Source organism: Lissotriton vulgaris, chromosome 9 (genome assembly GCF_964263255.1).
Source record: "Lissotriton vulgaris chromosome 9, aLisVul1.2, whole genome shotgun sequence".
Classification (NCBI taxonomy): Eukaryota; Metazoa; Chordata; class Amphibia; order Caudata; family Salamandridae; genus Lissotriton; species Lissotriton vulgaris.
Window position 1 is genome coordinate 984825767 of NC_141697.1, and position 23085 is coordinate 984848851.

Genomic DNA, 23085 nt, shown 5'->3' on the forward strand with positions numbered 1-23085 from the left:
AAGTAATGACTGACGGGGAAGTCAGACGTGGAGGTAATAGCTGGTTATTTACCAGTCATTGTCTTTGTGAGTAAAAGACTTCCCTCCCTCCCATCCAGAGGGAGTATCAGCTTCAGATATTTAGCTTGGACATACAGGATGTGAAGTTAGTGTGTTTACTGTTTATACCAAAAGACTGGAAAAAGTAGGTCCCATATTGGTAGGATGAAAACTGTTTTTGGCCTAGCTTGGCGATCACTATGGTTGAAAGAGCCTTCGCTCACGAGGTAATGATTGTGATGAGTTAGTCGGAATAATAAAGATTGAAAGTAAGTAACTGGCCATCAGATTAGTGCTGGATTTAAAATAATAGCTGGTAGGGTAGTTTTCAGTGTCTCCTAATACAACCTTAACTTCACTCCCACAAACAACAATTCCGATAAAAATTAAACAGTAACCTTCTAAAATTTGACTTCCTAGCAGTTTTTCACCAGTTTCTTAGTAACCCTCAAATTTTGTTTTAAACCGTTCTTTGTCCTAACAAAATTCCACAGAGACAGTTCTAGTTTAAAGAATGTATTCCCCCAAATCAATTAATAGAAAGTTTTTTTAATGCAACAGTGACGTGCTCAATTAAAAGTTAAGCTATACAGAGTTTTGTATAAATGCAGTTAATTTAATCCACCTTCTAGTCTCTTGAAAGTGCACCGATAATACACCAGTAATAGGCTTCGATGTAGCAGTCACTGGGCAGAGTAAGTTAGGATCTTGTGGGTACAGTCCAACATCGAAGCGTATGCAAAAGGGGCATGAGCAAGTGAGAGATAGGCAGAAGCACAAGCACAAAAAGTCTGAGCTAGAGAACACAAATTGGAGTGGGGGATAAAAAAGAAATATATATATATATATATATATATATATATATATATATATATATATTTCTTTTTTTTTTAATTAGAGCGATCTGGGTACAATTGAAAATTTATATAGGGGCACAAACGAGCAAAAAATATGCAGACCCCAAATGGTGGGCGTGGAGCATTATGAAAAGTAGGGTGATGTGGACACCATAGAAGATTGAAGATAGGGACAGGCTGTCTGTGCATATGAGAAAGAAACAAGCATTGGAATAACCATTTGGTTTCCCTACCAATTAATTAGTTTTACAGTAAACTGAACCAGTGAGTCTTGTATGCGGATAAAGAAAATAAAGATTGTCATTTTGTACACAATGCATGCGACTGATAATGCATTGCCTAAAACAAAAAAGGTGAGTGGAGTGCACTTTTTAATATGCAACATATTGCCTCATCCCCTGCAATGTAACTACTCCCTGGGTGGCAGAATAAAAGATCAAACACCCAATAGCATTTGGTGAGATGTATATACGCCATGGTCAGTGTAGTGACTGACATGGTCTGAAAGCAATGGTTGAACAGGCTGACCCACTGTATTTTGCAAACAAGCCAGACCTAAATAGAAGACCGATTGATGGGGAAAAGGAAGACTGGATGCATACATGAGAAAGAATAAGGTGCCCGGGGACGTCAGTGAGAAAAGACAAGTGGGGGGAAAAAAAACAAGAAGTGGCAAAAACAAGGGGTGGTGCAAAGGCAGGAGAGAGAGAACTCCACAGGCACATACAGAGGCGAGCAAGGGGCTAAGGGGGAGCCACAAACTAGGAAGAATAGACATTATAGGATGGGGGTGGGGGATATGAACGTGTGGGAAAAAAATAGTAGATCAAAGCTAGTGAACAGGAAAATGGCACATGCAGCAGGAAGAATATGGCGACCAGAAAAGGGGCAAGTGAGAAAAAAAAATATGCACGGTGAAAGAGGCATGGCACTCACCTGGCGATGGATGGCACATAATATCCCCCGTGGGGCTCCATTTCCCCTGCCGGCACCGAGCACTCGTCACTGGGCCACTGAAGGTGAAGCCGGTATCGCAGTAATAGTTCACCTCGCAGCCGGACAGAAAGTGCATGCCGTCACAGAGCGGCGAACACTTGTAGGAGCACTTGAAGCCGCCATGCTTAAGGACTGGAGGCCTGGGACACACTAGAAGGGAAACAGAGGAATGAGAGGCTAGCATCATGGGACAGCGCGGCGTCCGCCGAGGAACAAGCGGCAATGTGTGCAGATCAGAGCATTGGCAATGAGTCCTTGGGCCTGCAGGGAGGAGCATTTTAGGACCTCAATAAACGTAGGACAGTTTGTTAGATTTGAGGATTAGAAATGAGCCCATGGGGCTGTAGGGAGGAGATTCCAGGGGTATGACTCATGACACGACCTCAATAAATGTAGGGCATTTTATTAGATGTAAACCCCTCTCCCATCACATTTGGGGTACATTACACAGTGAAGCGAATTCACCTAGGCTGTAGCAAAAAAGGGCCTGCCTTGTCAGGCACAGACAGTGTGGGGGGGGGGGGGCTATAATAGGATATCCCTGTGATGGGGACTTACCACTGCTCTTGGGGATGACAGAGGCGCAGTCACAAAGTGTCACCAACAACAAGGCTGCAGGCACGGAGCGAGGCCACAGGTATGGTCCATGGCGCTCTCTTCCGTCTCCCAACATTGTATTGGTGCTTGATGGATCTAGAAAACAAAACATTGACAATGAAACTTGTTGTCACGACATGTTGCCTCGCTGTTTGCATGGTTTCACTAGGTCTGGGGTGTGTGCAAAGAGCGCACAGGCACAAGCAGTGACAATTCCGTGGCGAGTTGGAGATAAGCATTGGCTAGGGTTGTGCAGGGACCATACAGACACCAGGTCACCAGTTACAGCTGGCAGTCAGGAGACTGGACTGGATAAAGATCGTGGGGGCGGAGATACAGGCTGCATTGATCGGAGGCGGTGGGCTGAACAGTGCAGTGCCAATCTAAACCAGCAGGGGTCAACAAAAAGTCACTCCCTGCCAAAAAAAAGGTTATCTTCCATCATCAACTTTGCAAGACAGCCCACGGTTGAGGGATGATAACAGACAGCCCCTTCCCTCGATATACCTTTACCAGGATAGCGTCTGCTGCCCAGGCAGGCAACACAGATAATAATAATAATAATAATAATAATAATAATAATAATAATAATAATAATAATAATAATAATAGACTGGAACCATCAACTGCACTTTAGTCAAACAAACAACGGCCCTGCTTGACATACACCGACTCTAAAAACAAGCATTGACAAAGCCAATAGGTCTCGCCTTTGCAAGAGCTATTGGCTTTGCCGATATGCTTTAGCAATGTTGGACACCAGCGTGGATGCTATTTACCATGGCTAAAGGTTACTGGGGTAAAGGAGAGTGTGGCGTGGAGTCTCAAATTGGAGTGGCATACAGTGGAGTGGAGTATCATGGAGTGGAGTGGAGGCAAGAGAGTGTGGCAGAGTGGATGGCCGTAAAGTGGAATCCAGTGTCAGAGTTAAGTAGAGTGTCATAGGGCGGAGTGGAGCAGAGCAAAGTGGAGTGGCGTAAAGGGTGTTTGAACGAGTGGAATAGTGGGTCACAGAATAGAGTGGAGAAAAGTGGAATAGAGGGAGCTGCGTAGCGCTGTGCAGTTGTGTTGTAGAATGACATATGGTAGAGCTGAGTGGCATAGGGTGAAGTAGAGGGCAGTGGAGCAGAGTTTAATAGAGTGGAGCATCGTACAGTGAAACAAAGCGGCCTAGAGTTAAGTTGCGTAAAGTACAGTGGTGCAGAGTAACGGAGTAAAGTGAATTGGCTTTGAGTATAGTGGTGTAGAGTGCAATGGCGTAGAGTAGTGCAGAGGTATAGAGTGGCGTAGAGTGCAGTGGAGTAGCGTAGAATGCAGGGGCATAAAGTGGTGCCGAGAGCAGTGACAAAGTACAGTGTTGCAGAGTAGAACAGAGTGCAGTGACAGAACAATGGTGTAGTCTGATGTAGCCTGCAGTGACAGAATAGAATGATGTAGAGTATAGCAGCATAAAATGCAGTGGTGCAAAGCAGCTGGCGTAGATGCAGTGTTTGGAGGGAAATGATGTAGAGTGAAATGATGTAGAGTGAAATGGTGTAGAGTGAAATGGTGTAGAGTGAAATGGTGTAGAGTACAGTGGTGCAATATAGAGTGCAGTGGCATAGATTGTTTTAGAGTGGAGTGGATAGTTGTGCAGGGTAGAATGCAGTGGCGTAGTGGTGTAGAGCGCAGTGGCATAGAGTAGAATGGCACAGCATTGATTACAGTGGCACAGAGTGGAGTAGGGCCGCATGAGTGCAGTGGCATAGAGTAGATTGTTTCAGAGTAGATGCAGGTGTATAGAGTATTGGCAGAGTGCAGAGCGGCATAAAGTGCATTGGAATAGAGTGCAGTGGCTTAGGTATATTGTTTCAGAGTAGAATGGGACAGGGAAGAGTGAAGTGGTACAGAGTGCAGTGTTGCAGAGTGGAGAGGCCTAGACTGGAGTAGTGTTGAGTATTGTATAGTACAGTAGGGTAGAGTGCTCTGGCATACCGTAGAGATGTGCAGAGTAGAGATTCATAGTGTGTAGTGCCGTAGAGTGCAATGGTTTTGAGTGCAGTAGAATGGCGTAGCGTGGTGCAGAGTAGAGTTCAATAGAATGACGTAGCGTGGTGCAGAGTAGAGTGCTGTAGAATTTCGTAGCATAGTGCAGAGAATGGTGCTGTAGATGGCAGAGTGGTGCAGTGTACAGTAGGGTGGCAGAAAGTAGGTTGGAAGAAAGAGTAGAGCAGAGTAAAGTGAGTGCAATAGTTTGGAGTAGAGCATAGTGGCACACAGTGCAGTAGTGCACAGTAGATTAGCATAGAGTGCGGTGGCATAGAGTATTGGTTGTGAGTAAAGTGATGTAGAGAGCACTGGTGTAGAATGGAGTGGCGTAGAGTGGAATAGAGCAGCGTAGACTGCAGGGTGTGTCATAGAAAATTGTTTCAGAGTAGAGTGAAGTCGTGTAAAGTGCAGTGGTATAGAGAAAAGTGTCTTAAAAATAAAATGTAGATTAGAGTGGCTTAGCGTGGACTGGCGTAAAGTGGAGCGACGTAGAGTAAAGTGGTGTAAATTTCAGTGGTGGAGGGAGCAGTGTTGCAGAGTAGAGTGGCAGAGTGAAGCGGTATAAAGTGAAGTTGTGTAGAGTAGAGCAGAGCGGTGCATTGTGGAGTGCAGGGGCATAGAGTGGAGTGATGCAGAGAAAAGTGGCATAGAGTGGTGCAGAGTACAGTGCAAAAGATTTTCAAAGTTGAGTGGTGTAGCGTAGAGTGCAGTAGCATAGAGTGCAGTCATGAAGACTACAGTTTCAGAGTGCAGTGGTGTAGAGTGCAGTGTAGAATAGAGTTGTAGAGTGAAGTGACGAAGAGGATAATGATGTAGCTTGACATAGCGTGCAGTGGCAGAGTAGAATTTTGTAGAGTATGGTGCCGTACAGTACAATCATGCAAAGGGTGCACTGGTTTTGATTAAAGCAGAGTGAATGCAGCGGTTTATAGCAGAATGGTCCAGCGGAGAATGCAGTGGCATAGAGTGGAGAAGTGTGGCTCAATGGTTAGAGCGGCAGACCCTGATGCAGAGGTCTAGCCCGGGACCAGGGTTCAATTCCCCGTCTCGGCGGGTCTTGGGCTCAAAATTCCACGGACCTGATAATTCTCACCTCAGTGCCTATTCCAATCATGGAGTCCCACTCTCAACTCTGGGCAATAGCTTGCTTAATCTCCACAACGGCCCCCACAACGCTAAGGATGCCTGGCCTTCACCCTGGGGGTGCCCAGGAGTGGAGGCCTCACAGGGAAAAGCCAGGATGGGTTCCACAGCGGTATTCGTACAAGCGCCTTGAGACCCTTGCGGGTGAGTAGTGCGCTATACAAGTATCAATTTGCAAGTATTTTTATTTACAATTTACAGAGTGACGTGGCCTAGAGTGGAGTGGTGTAGATGAAAGTGGAGCAGGGTGGAACGCCTAGACTGGAGTAGCGAAGAGTGCAGTGGTGGATAGTAGGGATGGGTGCACTGGCATAGAGTGGTGTGGAGTCGAGTAGAAAGGCGTAGAGTGAAGCGGTGTAGAGTGCAGTGATGTAGAGTAGAATAGGGTGACAAAGAGTGCAGTGAGAGAGTACAATGGAGTAGAGTGCAGTGGAGCAAAGTAGATTGGCGTAGAGTGCATTGGCTTTCAGTAAAGTAGTATAGAGTGCTTTGGCATAGAGTGGTGCAGAGTGCAGTGGTGTAGATTAGATTGTGTCCAATTAGAAGGCAATGGTGCAGAATAGATTAGAGTGGTGTAGAGGAAAGTGGCATAGAGGGCACTGGCGTGTAGTAGAAATGGCCATTACATTTGCACTTACATACAGTTTTACTGATAAAAGTATACAGCGCACAAAAGATAATGTGATGAAATGTCATCACCCAATGTATTTAATTGTTAGTCAGCACAGTTCATTTACATTTTATCACGTGCCAGAAACAAAAATATAACATCGCACAGCCTTCCTCAAGGAGTCTCCTAGTAGCCAGCACGATTGGCACATAAATTCCATCATTTTTAAGTCAGAAAGAAAAATAAAAGCCAAGCTTTCTGTAAGACAAAGCCTGAGATTTAACCTCAGTCTTTGAATGCATATCGAAAGCGACAAGATAAAAACAAGATTTATAAGTCTGTTTACAGAAAGCAAGTTCGTAAAAAAACACTGTAAACAAGGTTTGAGAAATGGGAGGGACGAACTCGCGCTGGACAGCCTAAAGCAAATAAAGCCAGAAAATACGAGTTACAACCCACAAAGCCAGTGGTAAGGAACTGGAGGAATGCAGTCCTGGGTCAACTTTAGGAATGTCCCCAAGATGTGTTTAGCAAACCAGACAGTTCTGCTGTCAGGTAGGCTGCGACCTGACAAGGACACCAGAAGACCAACTTTGAAATACTGGCATGTATGGGCCGTCCTTACGGGGTATACACTGCGTACGGACCTGCATGACGTGTGCATGCTAGTCCAAGGTCCATGTGCTCCCCAAGTCTCTTATCAATGTAAGTATGAGGGCGGTGCAGGAATACATGCGTTCCGTGTAACAAGAGGTGAGAGACCTCGCAATCCAAACCACCCTACAGCTGCACTTTTTAATTTAGTCTGCGATTTATTTTCCTCTTGCGCATTTTAAATATTGAGCCATTGTTGGGGACTTCATGTTCACGCTGATGTTCCACAGTAGAGCACCGCATTTCGCAGTCTCGTGGGTTACATTTCCAATCATCAAAGCCACTGAAATGAGAAGGAGAATCTACCTATTTTTGGGAGGGGGTAAGAGGGCCGCGATGCTGCTAGAATGCAAAAAAAGCAACACTCCTTGACAGTCTGAGATGTCAAGTAATTTTTATATTCAAACAAGACTACATTTTCAGTAGCCACTAATACATAACCTGACCGGTAGCTTGTGAAAATTGGGTTAGTAAAACATATGGACTCCTATTACAGGGGAGAAAAACAATTCACACCACTCACAAACAAAAGCACATCAAGGGCCATTTCTAAAGGTGGCCAGGGTGTGAGATATCTAGCAGATAACTTCAGTTTGCCAAAGTCACAAGCCACTGAAAAAGTCGCTCTAAATCCAGAGTTCGTTCAAACTCCGGTGCAGGAAGCCGCCTGCGAGCACTACACTCGGCTGTGGTGCAGACAGACAGGATGTGATCCGCCTCTGTGGAATCTGACTCACGCCCGGGCATTGCCGGCTTCTGCCTGGGTCTCACGCCTACTCGTCTGGGCCAGGGGCCCAGCACAGCCTGCCACAAGCCCACGGAGCAACTGCTCCATGGAGGCGGCGAGCCAGCCTGGGCAACTCCGCGGCCTGAGGAGCTAGAGTGAGTCAATGCCTGCTGACCCACCAGACCGCGTCCATCCGGTCTCAATGTGCAAAATCATGGGATACCCCTCGATTTCAGAGTGGAAGATAGCAGGCTACAGACTGACAAGGGGAGGCGAGCATCTCTTGACCGGAGCATGGGAGGAGGGAAACGCACGCGCTGCAACTCACCTAGCTCGACACCAAATGACACTTCCAGCTGATTTACAGCCACAAAGAGAGCCTGTACTAGCTTCACCGGAAGAGTAACATGCAAGACAATGCAACATAGCAGGGGGCAGCATGACAGGGGACACAGACACGAACCATCAGTTTATAGGGGCGGAGTCAGGTGGGAGAACCGATAGAATCAGAAGACTATCCTGCAAGATTGAATCCACTAGAGGTGGCGGGGTGACAACACCATAACCGAGGGCAAAGACTATTGGGAGGTGGGGGGGGGGGGGGTGAAGGTGTTCCCGGAAAGTGAAGTTAAGTGAGCACTAAAAGGGGCGGGGGCACATACATCTGAGCCCAGGAGGAAATTCCGGTTATCCAATCACAGCCTGATCTAATTCCTCAGTATGGATAATAAAATTTACGTGCCCAGCCAATGAGGAAAACGGCACGGGTAATGAAACCGACTGAGGACAAGAACACCAACAATACACTGAATGTTTAATTTGTTTGCAGACCAGTTATCTAGATGTTTGAAGTTGCTCGTGATTTGCACATAGGGGGTCTCTGTCTGACATGCCATGGTGGGTGAGAGACACTGAGCAGGAATACAGCCTCGAATGGCTGAGACTTTTGAAAAGATTACACCCATCACTTCGGAGTTTTCCTCCAAACAGCATGTTTTAAGCGGGGTGGGTCCTGTGGGGTTTCAGACCTGGCAATAATTAAAAAAACAGACAACGATTCCCTGGAGCTCTATATTTACACCCACCCTTCTAACTTTACTAGGAAAAGCACTGATCCATTTCCAAACTATTGACTGAAAAACCCTTAAGGTTTTTAATATAGCGCCTGGAGTCCCCCACGGGTGATTAGCCGCGCTTTACACATCCTGTTTAATTTCATTAAAGCAATGCAATTATCATTTACATTTTACTTCATCTTGCAGTGTCCAGAAGTATTTGCTTTTTTTTTTTTTACAAAATGTTGCGTTCCTGTATTGCTGTTCACTAAACATATGACTCTTTCAGTACATGCACTGAACTGAATAGCCTCTTTGTGTCTGAGTGAATTCAGGTGGTAGGTGGGCGTTTACGGGCCACGATGGAGAGCTCTGGGGGTGGAGGCAGAAAGCAGTGCACGTTTCCCACAGTGCTTAATACAGCTGTGCAAACTACATGCCCATTCCATCTGCGATGGCTGCCACTCGTATTGGAGGGAAAATGTGAGACAGGAGATTTCAGAAAGGTGTGCGGAAAAAAAAAAAAAAAAAAAAAAAAAAAAAAAAAAAAAAGTGTATGTCTAACAAGGCGAGACACTAAAGAAGAAAAGTGGTACAAATGGGTGAGTCTGGAACACTCCAAATGCCGCCACCCCTTTCACGGACATTAGCAGAGTATAATACAAGGTCTCATTTTCAGAATATAAACATTTTCAATGATAAGTATTCACAACAAAATCACGGTGGTTATTCATTTGCCTGATACAACTTACAGAAACTGGCAAAGCCAATCGGCCTGGCTTGTTTTATGCAAATGTTTGTTGTAGTGTGATATGAGCAATACGGGAAAGGTCACACCGATGCATCCAAATAGACTGGTCGGGATTTTAGTTGACATGGTTTTCAGCCATACTCTAAATTACATAGGCCAAGTCTCTTGTACAAGATTCCGAACATAAACACACTTTTCGTACAATTAAAAAGGTGGTTGAAAAACAAAATACACACACACGTGTAACTGGTCACTGAATTTCGCACTAAAGGAGAGGCTAGTAGAGGTCATTGAAACAAACCAGCAAGTGACACAGTGTGGGAGGACCCCTGCCAGCCGGATCAGGGAGGACAAGAGTACCCCGTGAGGAGGGGGCGTCGAAAACAAAGAGAAGGGAGGGGCAGCGAGGACAAAGGGTAGCACTAGACATGAAACAGAAGAGATAGAGGGGGGGCACAGAGGAGTTTGAAGTCTTATCGCCGCTCCAACCTAGATCACCTGTTTTCAAATGCCTCGCACCGCCTCTAGGACCAGTTCTCCTAATGGAGGCGGGGCGGGGGGCTTCCTGTCATTGTGATGCGAGGCACATTAACATCGTTCAAGGGCAGACGGGGGGGGGGGGGGGAGGCTATGTCTGTTAGCTGTTTAGGGTAGTGAAAAGAGATGTAACCCCCAAAACACATATCTTGTGCCTAAGTAGACAAAAGAACTATTACAACACTGATACAATTGATCAAGTACACCGTCCTCAACAAAGTGCTACAAATAAAGGCACGTTTTGTCTCGCCGTCACCTACGTTAAGCATTAAGCCTTTGTTGAACCCACAAGTCCGGGCAACAGATTTTATATGTGAAGGGGGCTCTCCCGGTAACACCCGGTCTCCCAGTAACGGACAGAGTGCATGCACGACGATAGGTCACCGTTAAAAACACTTAAAACTTCCACAACCACATCAGCGGTGTATTGAAAGCCTAAAACCAGTCACTACACAATATTCAGCGTGGAAATAAAATAAATATTATAAGCCAATAAAAAGTGAAAATCGCGAATATAAAAGCCGTGTTGTTCAGACTATGGACCATTTCGCCCTAAGGAATCTAGCTCCCCGCACTCCTGCCTTGACAACAGTCTTGCCACGGAGCTGACGTCATTAGCTTAATGCTCTGACGTCACGGCTGCCTAAAGCATACCTCACAAGAAAACCCCCGCGATGACGTAACCAGCCCTTTGTCTTACCTCTTCGCTCGCTGCTTCTGAATTGAATCTATTTTCAGGAAAGAAAAGGAACTTTTAGCTGCACAGTAGCTCCGCCCACCGTAGCGTCATTCCTCGGAAACTCCAAAACGTATTGGCTATTTCCGAGTCACAGTGGGAGGGGTGTACTGCTAAGAGAAAACCCACGCGATGACTTCATCGCAAATGGGCTGCGCATGCGCGAACCCTTTGCGGCCGCTCACAATCTTCAATTGTTTCGGATTGAATTTCGAAATTAAAGGGATTAGTGGACATGTTGCCTAATAGACAGATACTAGGGCTGCTTTAAGTTTTTTTTTTAGCATATGTGTCCTCATGGCATCAGGGATGTGGCGTTGACTACAGCTACTTTTCGACCCAGACTCCTCCAGTATAATATTTGGGTAAAAGTACAAATTTCCCCCAAATCGTCCATGGGGTTTATTACATTTTCCAAATTTAGACCGGGGCTATTGTGTGGAACGTTGAAAATGGACAAAATAGTGCAAAACTGGGTTGACATAATTACAGAAATAGTCACCCCATGCTGCGATGCACAATAGGGGCGACTAGTTCATTGGGTCCAGGATTTTTCTTTGCATTCTGGGATTTGTAGTAACGCGCAGTCCACAATAAACTCGGCATAAACAAGCGTCTTAAAGGTTTGCATTAACTAATGATGTTATCTCTAATTCATTTGAATGCCCACCATGGTCACCAGCTTTCTCTTAGTGCTTGCTGTGCTGTTAGGTAGGGGTTTCCCATCTAACAATGGGGGGGGGGGAGACCTTGGGTGAGAGGGGGTACTGTCTTTACACTATTTATGCAGTCGGGTTACGCCTCTTATCCTCTAGGGCAGGGCTTTCCGAAGGTGGTCCTGGAGGACCGACCCATGCCAGATTTTTAAGATAACTACATTTATCGAAATAGGGATATGCTAAAAATCTGGCATGGATCAATCTCTCCAGGGCCGACTTTGGAAAACCCTGCTCTAGGGGATCACTCTCATCCAATTGTCCCTGTCAGTTGTTTCATAATAATCTCTTGTGTCGAAGGAAATTGAACCATCAGGCCAGTAAGACAATCTATGCCGGTTTCTGTTGATCGTAGCTCCCAAGCATATAATTAAAAACAAGAGTGAGGGCAGAGAGCATCGGTCTCCTGGGGTGTGGCGGCGCCGGCCCGTGGCCGAAGAAAGAAGGTGGCTGCCCCGATTTCGGCAACAGAAACTGCCGGACTACGCTGGTGACTCCCCTGGGCCGGGCCGTGGTCTGCCGGTACCGCTGGACTGTGTCGTGCTCTGTGGTGGGCTGCTGGCGGCGCGTCTTGGCCCCCTGTTGACCGCCGCTCTCACGTTTGGGCCCAGACAGTCGGAGGGGCCCTAGGGGGCAGCGGAGCACCCCTGAACAACTTGGAGCGCAGCGAGGGAGCTGCTCTGCGGCTGGAGAGACCTGCAATCCCTGCTTGGAGCGGGGTTTGGGCTGTGCCCACGCCCGACGCGGACAGGTGAGGCCCCTTGGAGTGTCCTCGGGCCAGTGGCAGTGGGGAACAGTGTGGTGTGGACATTGCTTCGAAGAGGTGGAGGGCAGGCGCCGGGGGCCCGGACCAGTAGCGGAGCCGCCTGCGGAGCAGAGGAGGGGTTGCCTGCCGTGGGGGGAACATATTGGAAGGCGCACCCCCGGTTGCAGTAACTGAGAGGAAGGTGTTGGGCGAGTTCCGATGGCTCAACGGAACCGCAAGGACAAGCCGGGCAAGGAGGGGCCTACGAGGGGGACACAAGCGGCGGGATCCCCTAGCACTAGCTCATCTCCCCGGCTGCGGGACGATGAAGCACCAGCCACCAAAGCCTTCATGCTGGAGCTTTTCTCCGCCATCAAAGAGGACATCTCGGAGCTTCGTTCCCAGCTCGCCTCCGATCTTAGGGAGGTTAGGAGAGATGTGGATAGCATTGGCGAAAGAGTCGCAACGTTGGAGGAACACGACCTGGGCCTAGTGGGGGATGTGCACCAGCTTCAACAAGATATGATCAGGCTGACGGAGCAGAACCTGGATCTTCAGACGCATGCAGAAGACCTGGAGAACCGCTCTCGACGAAATAACATTCGCATTCGAGCGGTGCCATGGGGCGGAGAGGCAGGTGACCTGCGCGGATATGTAGATGCACTCTTTCTACAGGTCCTGGAGGAGGAAGACCTTCGTGAAGTCAGAATGGACAGGGTGCATAGGGTCGGGCTACCGAGAGGCGCGGGGGGCCCGCCCCCGGACATATTGGTTTGCATCCACGACTTTCAACTCAAGGAGCGTATCCTTCGGAAGGCGAGAGGTATCACAGATTTGCAATTTAGAGAACACCGCCCCCAGCTTTTCCAGGACCTGGCTACATCGACGTTGCAAAAGAGACGCAACTTCAAACCGGTGACATAATTTCTGCGAGAGCGTGGTGTGGCGTACTCTTGGGGGCATCCCTTCCGCCTCATCTTCAGATGGCAGAATAGACTGGTTCAGGTCTGTTCTTTGCAGGCTACCAAAGAACTTCTGGGCATGGACGACGAGGCCCCCTCCCCGGGTGATGGGCAATCTCCAACACAACGAAGGCGGCGATTTTCCTCTTGGCATAGAGTGGGGCGTCCGTTGACGCAGAGTAGGCCGGATCCCTCGGCCAGCCAACAGGAGAGAAACGGAGCTGTGGCCTCTGTGGCGAGCGCAACGGAGTCGCAATCACCAGAAAGTTCAGGTGCGGCATGATCAAGAGGGGAAGGCTGATAGGCGGCGGGGGGCCGCCCCCCTCTGCTCAGGTACTGTGGTTACTATGTACTTTTGGGGAAGACAACCCGATTCAGGGAACGTGCAGGACACTGACTTGACCCTCACTCGCCGTTCCTCAGGGGTTCGTGTGAACTCCTCTATGGTGGCTCTTTATTTTCTTTTTCTTCTTCTTCTGTGTCTTTTTTCTTTGCAGTTGAGGGCAGGGGAGGCACTCCGGTTGAGGCTCTCTGGTCCTGGGGAAGGGAAGGGGGGAGGCGGGGTGGGGCGGGTTTGGGGAGGAGGGAAAGGGGGTGGGTGGTGGTGGCGTGATTGTGTATGGCGATACGTTGTGGTTTCGGCACTCTGCTCTGGGAGGGTTCGCTACTCCCCGGGAGGATGGGCACGCTGTTCTGAGACTTGTTTGGATGATTGGAGTCCTGGGGTTGAATGGGTGGCGGTGCGTTGGGGAGGCGGGCATGACTCCTGGGAAATGGGGGGCAGGCTGGCGGGTCCTGAGAGAGGGCTGGAGTGGTTTGGGGAACAGGGTTGTTGGATGAAGTGGTACTTACTGCTCTCGGGATGGTGGGATGCTGAGCTGGATGGGGGATTCTACCTAGGATGCCAATCACTGTGGGTACGTGGAATGTGAAGGGGTTAAACTCCCCTCAAAAAAGGCAGAAAGTGTGGAAATACATTATAGACCATAGCTTGGATGTGGTGGGTCTTCAGGAGACACATTTATCGAGGAAGGACGAAACCCGTCTTAAGCATAGACATTATCTGCTTATATATAGGTCCTCTGCCCTTACTAAGCACAGGGGGGTGGGCCTTATGTTCAGTTCTGCAGTACGGTTTCAACCATTGAGGGTTAGAAGCGATAAGGAGGGTAGGTGGATCCTGGTCAAGGGTATGCTCCGCGGCAAACTGTGCACTTTTCTGGTACTATACGCTCCCAATGCAGGACAGAATGGGTTCCTCCAGAATCTACTGACTACGGTGGAGGACTTTGTTGAGGGGGCACTCTTCGTGCTAGGGGATTTCAACCTGGTGTGGGATCGCGATCTGGACTGCTCTCGCCCTCAGAGGGCTGACGCTAGAATCTTCTCGGCCGAGACACGTAGGAGATTCGCCGACCTGAGACTGATCGATGGGCGGCGAGCCTTGCGTCCCCTTGTGAAGGACTACACCTATTATTCCCATGTCCACCATACTTATTCCCGTCTAGATTATGGATTCCTGGGCCAGTCCCTTCAGGGTTCCCTAAGTGGTGCTACGATCTTCCCCCTGTCAGTTTCCGATCACAGCCTGCTGGCCCTTTGTGTACACTGGGCCCTTGACTTCTCTGGGACACACAAGTGGTATTTCCCAGCCTCACTGGTCAGAGATGACCCATCCTGTAAAGCACTGCGGGTGGCAATCCAAGACTTTTTTGACCTTAACCCTGTAGAGGACACCTCGATCTTTGTCACCTGGGATGCCTTCAAGGCGTCAGTCAGAGGTAGCTGCTTGGCTTTCAACGCGGCTCTTAATGGACTGCGGCGAGAGGAAAGGGAAGGACTGGAAGCTGAGTTGGGCCGTTTGGAACAGACTCATAAACAAAACCCCACTAGGCAAACGCTCCACGCGTTGACAGCAGTCCGGGGTAAGCTCAGGAACCACTATAGCAACAGAGCGGAATTCACTCTCCTTAAACTGCGCCGGCTCTCTTACTCGCAAGGTAACAAGATTGGGAGGCACCTTGCGCGTCAGTTGAGGGCCAAGCGTGAGAAGGAATACATCGGGGGCATTCAGGACTCCGGGGGAGACCTGAAGCATCGCGATGAGGACAAGGTGGAACTCTTTGGGGAGTTTTATGCGGCACTATACTCGGGGGACACTTTGGACCCGGAGGCCCAACGTGACTATCTTAATACACTCCCGCTCCCTCGCGTCTCCCCCGAGTGGAATGAGCTGCTTGAGGCTCCCATCACTAGGGAGGAGGTCCTGACGGCAATTAAGAATTTGAAACCCAACAAGGCACCCGGAGCGGACGGCTACACGGCACTCTTTTACCAGACCTTTGCTGCGGAGGTTTGTGATTATCTAGTGCTCCTCTTTAACGCCATGGCAGAGTCTGGTATGACCACGGGCTCCATGGCGGAGGCAGTTATCTCAATCATCCCCAAGCCAGGGTAAGACCCCACCCGATGTGCCTCATATAAACCTATAGCCCTGCTAAATATAGATGCCAAACTTTATTCCACTATATTGGCCTCCCGGCTACAGGACCTCATGCCTGCTCTCATCCACCCCGACCAATCCGATTTCATTAAGGGGCGCCAGACTCACGACAACACTCGCTGGGTAGTACACCTCATTGAAAAAGCTAACCGCTTTCGTATTCCTGCGGTCCTGGTGGGGTTGGACGCAGAGAAAGCCTTTGACCGGGTGGACTGGGGGTTTCTGTTCCAGACCCTGACGGCTTTTGGCTTCTCGCCTAGATTCCTATCCATGGTTGGGGCGAATTACAGCTGTCCTTGTTCCAGGGTCTCGGTTAAAGGTCATCTATCTGCCTTCTTCCCCCACTCCCGCGGCACAAGGCAGGGGTGCCCACTCTCTCCCCTGCTCTTCGCCCTGAGTATAGAACCGCTGGAGATCGCGGTACGGGAACACCCAGGCATCCAGAGCTTACCTTTCACAGGCGAACAGCACAAAATCGCTTTATTCGCGGATGACGTCCTACTTTCCCTTTCGGACCCCGCAAATTCCCTCCCCCATGTTCAGACCGAACTGGCGCGTTTTGAGGCGGTGGCGGGCTTTAAAGTAAACTACGATAAGTCCGTTATTTTAAACCTCACGCTCCCCCTGGCTGAGGTAGACCGCCTTCGCCCGCTATCTCCCTTGCAGTGGACCCTTTCTTCCCTTTTGTATCTGGGAGTCCACCTTACTACCACAGTGGGGAAGCTGTACGCTGCCAATTTCCCCCCCTGCTGGCGACTATCCGTTCCGAATTGAGGCGATGGTTACCTCTGTACATCTCGTGGTTGGGGAGGATACACGCAATCAAAATGACACTCCTCCCTAAGTTGCTTTATCTCTTCCAGGCACTTCCTATCGTCGTGGACGCTGACTTCTTTCGAAGCGTTAAAACCTTTATGCTCCACTTTATCTGGCAAGGTGGTCGAGCTCGCTTTTCCTTTACCACTTTAAGACGCCCGAGGGGGGAGGGAGGGGTTGGCCTCCCAGATGTACTTCTCTATTACAAGGCAGCGCAGCTCAGAGTGATGGTGGAATGGTCTCAGCCTCTGTCGGAAAAGCACTGGCTGCATATGGACAGGAGTGTGGCGGGAAGATCGATATGGGATTTAGCTTGGAAACCCAAGGGAGACAGACCAAAGAATGCGCATATTAGCACTCCCACCGGCACCACCCTGAAGGTGTGGGACTCGGTCGCCGAGGACGAGAGATGGACGACGTTTCCCTCTCCTTTTACGCCGATCCATTTTAACCCGGCTTTCCCTCCTGCTTTACTCGAGGGGCCCTTTGATGAGTGGAGGAAAGGGGGTTGCTTCGCCCTTACCCACTTGTTTCATGGAGAGGCTCCGCTCACATTTGACAACTGTAGACGGGACTATGAGGACCTGCCAACGGAGCGGTACCATCATGCCCAGCTACTGCACTGGGCGCTCTCCCCCGCTGTTCGCGACGCAGCCACTAGAGCGCTTAGCTCCTTTGAGGCCTTCATTTCCTGGGCCACTGGCATGCGGGGAGCCATCTCTTTCTTATACCCTCACCTTTTATCCACAGCGACCTCCCCCAGACCGCTATACATGGGCCTCTGGGAAGAATTGTTGGACCGCGGGAAGTTTCTTGTTATAGTTTATTTGGGACATTCCTGCCTTGCCTGTGGCGGGAGGCTCTTGGCTGTTCGCCCAAAAGGAGTTCTGCCGGTTGCAGCTTTTAGCAGCTAAAGTGACTCTATGGATCTATGTACCACTGCCTGGTCACATCGGGCCTGGGCTGCATCTATGGTGACTGCTTAACCTAAGAGCCCTAATGGCCCCGATGATTGGACTGCCCGTGACTTTCAGAGCCTCCCGCCTGCCTTGCTTATCCCCCTGCGAGGGATGTTGTGCGAGACTGTCGCAAGATTCTGTGTTTTTTTTCTCAATAAAATAACCTTTGACAAAAAAAAAACAAGAGTGAGACGATGTAGACTCTGTAGGTCTATTTTAGGAACATGTTTCTGAGCTGATAGTCTTGCTCTGTACAATTAGTGAAAAGCCCTCATATAAATGATCAAATCAGGGCTGCAAGTACCAGAATACAAAGAAAAATCCTGGACTGGATGAAAACTTTGTCTGGGAAATTTAGAGCTCTGATTGTTGTCAGCTCAACTGAGCTGCATTAATACCTGCCTTTCAGAGCACAGCAATGACGGCTAGACATTCCACAGGGGTGGTGCCATTGAATAACACCATAACGTCAATGGAGAACAGCGCAGAAGCAATCGAACACTAAACAATAGAAGGGACAGACATTACACATCTTTTTACTTTACAACAGCAGCACTAAGAGACAATCAACATAAGCCAGGTGTAAAATGAAACAGGTAAAATGTTCCACTAGTTCTGGTGAATTCGCTAACAGCATTTTGCATTTTGGGACCTGTAGTTTTGCTTTGAACATTATAAGTAAGGGTACTAAAATGAAAGCATACGCAGTGTTTGTTGGGATGGAAAATACCTCAAATGGCAATAGTTGTGAACCCTGCCCTGGGTGCCCCAGCTGCGGTAATTTCTGCATCCTTCGTATAGGAGGCTGGCTTAGTATATGGTGCATAGGTGTGAAGTGACGTCGAAAATCATCTTAGACCACAATGGAGGACTTCAGTAAAGATGCCACGGGCAAAGACTGTGCAAGAGTCCAGTGGAATCCAAGGGCAAATTATTAAAAAGAAGGGCCTGCAAACATAGGATACATAGTCTATGCCACTCAGAAGTGACCAGGAGGCATAGAAGATCAATGGCCACCGCAGACGGAAGATGCAGGAGTGATCAGCGTGACCTTGTTTCTGCAGCTGTGAGGGCCAGGAAACACTGTGGAAAACAAAGAGTCATGCACAAGCTGTCTCACATCAGCAACCTAGAGCTAGGGTGTTGGTGTCCAGCTGAGAACTAGCAAGTCTTGACAGCAGCAACAGACATGGTAAACAATGAATGAGCAACATTGGGGCCAGCAAGGTCCAAGGGAACCACCAAGTGCAAGAGAGTAGAGCAGGCCCAAACAATCAGGGGACCCCCTGAAACAAGAGAAGACACTCAAGAGGACCCACAGGACAAAGGCACATGAGTCACAAGAGAACCTCGAGCAGCTCTCCAAAGATGAAGGGTGTGCTGAGGACAAAGATCTTGGCAGGAAAAGAAGCTGGAGGTTGGATCTTCTTGTAGCCCACAGATCTCTGGAGTGCAGAACCAACAAGCCTTGGCAACAGCAAATTGAAGCAGGTAATTGGGATTTGGTTCCAGCAATAGACACTGGCCTCAAAATTACAGAGAGGACATGTCAGGCCTCAAGGGAGTTGTGGAACCACCACCTGTGTTGCTGAGCCTTTCAAAGTCCGTGGGACATCAGGAGTAGCAAACCGGTCGGCTTCGTTGCGGTGACGGTAGATGCAGGGGAGTGACTCCTTCACTCCAAGGGAGATTACTTCGGGTGTTCTTGATGCCCACAGGTCTGTTGAAGATTCTGGAAGAAGCACAGACACAGACAAGGAAGAAGACTTGCAGAACAGCGAGTTTTCCGCAATGCAGTCTCGTTTCCTGGCGAAGTTCAAGTGTCAAGACGGTGAAAGAGTGATGTGGTTTCAGGCTTGAGTCTTGTCCCACTACAAATCGGAGGACCCATCCACAAGTAAGCCCTTTTAAACCCTAAGTAAGGGGTTAGGACGACTCAGGAGTCCCTCCCAGAGGAGGGGCTGGACAGAGGGGAGGGGAGGATACGCCCATGTCCTTTGTCCAGTTTTGCGCCAGAGCGGGAGCCAAGGGCTCCCAGAACTGGTACTAACTAGACAATGCAAGGAGGCAACCAAATGTGCCATTCAAAGCAGTCTGGTGGTGCTGGCAAGTGCCACATCCCAGCCCAATACACTAAATCCTATCTGGGAGGTAGTCACACCTCCCTGTGACAGGAAACCTATTGTTCTACTCAGCAGCGGCCTTTGCAGGTAAGAGTGGTAGTTCCGGGTGGGGGGGATTTCGACAGACGACAAGAGAAGATTTATTATTTATTTAATTTTCCCTCATGGTCATCTGTCAAATCCCCTACCTCCCCCCAACCCAGCCCACCACTCTTATCTACCCGGGCCACTCCTGGTTCTATCTTCCCCTGCTCGAGCTCAGCTGAGCAGCAGGAGGGCAGAATTATGTCTGTGGTCGGCAGCAGCACTAGCTTGCTAGCAGAGCCTGAAAGGTGTTATCAGGAGTATTGAGTGCTTCCCGGAGGAGCCCCCCATTGCATGAAATTATACCTCCAACACCAATAATGGTGTTGGCGTATGATTCCAACATGTTTGATACCGAACATCGCAAACACAAGGAGATGATGGACAGAGCGCTGAAACTTTTCAGACACTCACCCCCAGTCACAGATCTGGGTTGAATCCATCATCATTCTTTAGCTCACTTTGCCACCTCAGTTCAGGTCCAGCTATATGCAAATTAGTCTTGACCCTGTACCTCATGGGAACAGTCCAGCCCGAACTGCCAAGTCAGGTCTTCCCTGAACTGGAAACAAGCATCTTGGGACCGGATTCAAGGTAACAACCCTCATCAGCCAGGCTTGCTTGAATCCAGTGGTAAAGTGAGCAAGGGACCGACTCTGGGCATACCCTGCCAATTTAGGGCAAACTATGCAAACACAAGGAGAAGATGGACGGAGCACTGAAACTTTTCAGACACTCCCCCCAGTCACAGATATGGGTTGAATCCATCATCATTCTTTAGCTCACTTTGCCACCTCAGTTCTGACCCAGCTATATGCAAATCAGTCTTGACCCTGTGCCTCATGGGAACAGTCCTGCCCGAACTGACAAGCCAGGTCTTCTCTAAACCGGAAACAAGCATCCTGAGACCGGTGTCAGCAAACCTGGCTGATGAGGGCTGTTAGCCATTGCCGCATTGTGATTGGCCCAGGGGAGGTGAGGGAGGCTGCCTGTGGCTGCTTCCTGTTCAGGATATCAGTAGGAAAACACGGCACCCGGCCAGGAGCTGAGGATTACCGTGGGGAAGGCACGTTTACATTTTTAATTAAACCCGTCCCACCCCTGAACCCCCCGAGACCCCCCCACCCTCCCGTCATGCCAGCTGCAACTACATCTACCCTGGCTGTGTCCCTCGCTCTCAAAGCACATTCATCCAGGTGAGCAGGCAGCTGCGCCATATCTGCCTCCTGTCCTCCACGCACCCTGCGAGTGCCTCATCTTCGTCATGTTCTGCATGACTCATGTTGCCTCTTTTTCAGGTCACGTGACTGGGGCAGGCCGCAGCATTCACCTCATCTGAAGGCAGCTCGTACGTCAGCGCTGAAAGGATTTCTTTACTAGTGGGTAAGGGCCTCGAATAACCCTGCCTCCTCCTTCATGACTTCATGAATGATATTCAACTTTGCATGACAGAACTTTATCTTTTTGCAGCCGAGGGCTATAAGGACACCTTGTTGACCTTGTACTCTCTTCCTGCTCTTCTGTATTTATGTATGGTGCAAGTAGCACCTGCCTGCGGTTGACTGTATTTATGCGCTATTTCATAAACTTCTGGATTCATGTGATGGAGCAAGGATTTGCACATAAGCAACTTGCTGAATGAATCCTCTCGTATAATCATAATAAAGTACTAATTAATGTTTTTTCATACTAATTTACCCGAAATTTGTATACAATGTAGAAGCAGGGGAAGCTTAGCTTGCCGATGTGTCTACTAACAAGTAACTGAATGAGGCTAAAATGGCAGCTAAAAAATGCAGGAAATGAATTGCGCATGCTCCAACTACATGATGTCATAACGCTTGGAGAGAAAGCTTTGGTTCTGCGCATTAGCGTGCAAAATGGCTGCTTCAGAACTCACATGCTAAGTATTTGCTCTGTTGAAACCTAAACTGTGTTTTATACTAAGTGCTAACGCATAAAGAATTATTTTGACTAAATGGGATTAGAGTAGACATAAGTGGTATACCGTGAAACCATTTTATTTGAATCTAACGTCTTGTCTTTTTGACCTCTCTGTTAGTTTGTAATTGGGAGTAAAATGAGAGACGAGGTTTTAAACCCACATGGGTAACGCGTCGTGATCTCAAGTCTTGGAGCCTGATCAAGGACAGTCTTATCTTATAGGCAAAAAGATGACGGAACATCCTAAGGACTCAACTAACAAATGTATAAATGTAATACAACGTATAGAAATTAATATGAAAACAGGTGGGAATAAGGCTTGGGAGAAACAAATGAAACGGGTGGGAACATCAGACAATGCTCTTAAGAAAAAGTAATAAACTTAGTATGGTGTGACGAACATTCCCTTGGCTTGTCCAATCAGAATACTCACATTTTACAAGTTTGAGCCGGCCGGTCTTGCACTAAAAGAGCTGCTTCCGACAGGGCCTGGTTGCAATATCCCGGGACACCTCCCTCGTCCGTCCCGCCGGTACACGCTGCCTTTTCCGGGCCGGTGAAACTGCATTGCTCCCAGAGAACAAGCCGTAGTCGCCGGATGACTGTGGCTTGCTGCTGCTGGGGAGGTGCAGCACCCCGGACACGCGCAGAGAGCGCCCTGGGAAGCTAGTTGTCCATTCCCGCGAGAAGTTTGAAACATTTGGAGGTGGAACATGCCACCAGGAGGTATAATTGAATTAGTTAGCTAAATGAAATAAGCGGTCGCTGCCAGAACCCTGAGAGATAGAGATGCTGTCGGATTGCTGATCGATTTACCTAAAGCAGACTTGGAAGTTTACAAATAAAATTTAGGAACGAGAGTGCAGAAGAGGACCGAGAAGGCCAGGGAACTAGGGACGAGATGAGGAAGATAGTCAAGGAGGGAAACTAGTATCAGAGGGGGGTTTGACGCTGGTGTTGAATCCAGAAGAGGTGACTTATCCTATTCTATTCCTGTCCTGAACCTGTTACCATGGGCGTCCGCAGAGGTGGTCAAGGGGGGGGCACTTCCCCCCCCCCCCTGGATTGCCAGTGCGTCAGGTGTAGGCTCAGGTGTAGGCCCCAGTCCCTCATGCTTTTGAAATGGTGCCATTGTTCCAGGTGGCAGCCCCCTCCATTGGGTGGAAAAGGTGCAAGGGGGTGGCCGAGAAGACTGCAAGGCAGAGGGCGAGAAGGGTGCAAAGCAGAGGACGAGAAGGGTGCATGGCAGAGGGCAAGAAGGGTGCAAGGCAGAGGGGAGAAGTGTGCAAGGCAGAGGGGAGAAGGGTGCAAGGCAGAGGGGAGAAGGGTGCAAGGCAGAGGGGAGAAGGGTGCAAGGCAGAGGGGAGAAGGGTGCAAGGTAAAGAAGGGTGCAAGGCGGAGGTGGAGAAGGGTACAAGGGGAGGGGGAGAATTGTGCTAGGGGGAGGGTAGAAGGGTGCAAGGCAGAGAGGATAAGGGTGCAAGGGGGAGGGGGAGAAGGGTG

General features: G+C 49.1%; 1 protein-coding gene across 1 annotated transcript in view; it reads right to left on the reverse strand.

Moving 5' to 3' along the window:
- The window catches only part of LOC147692670 (sushi domain-containing protein 6-like), a 33443-nt gene extending 22664 nt beyond the window's left edge, over window positions 1-10779 (reverse strand). Inside the window, exons 1-3 of the mRNA XM_086938847.1 lie at window positions 10695-10779; window positions 2451-2585; window positions 1833-2042 (exon numbers count right to left, since the gene is read on the reverse strand). Of these exons, the coding sequence (XP_086794973.1) occupies window positions 1833-2042; window positions 2451-2565 (325 nt within the window). The 5' untranslated portion in view covers window positions 2566-2585; window positions 10695-10779. The remainder of the gene's footprint in view (window positions 1-1832; window positions 2043-2450; window positions 2586-10694) is intronic.
- Between the last annotated feature and the right edge of the window lie 12306 nt (window positions 10780-23085).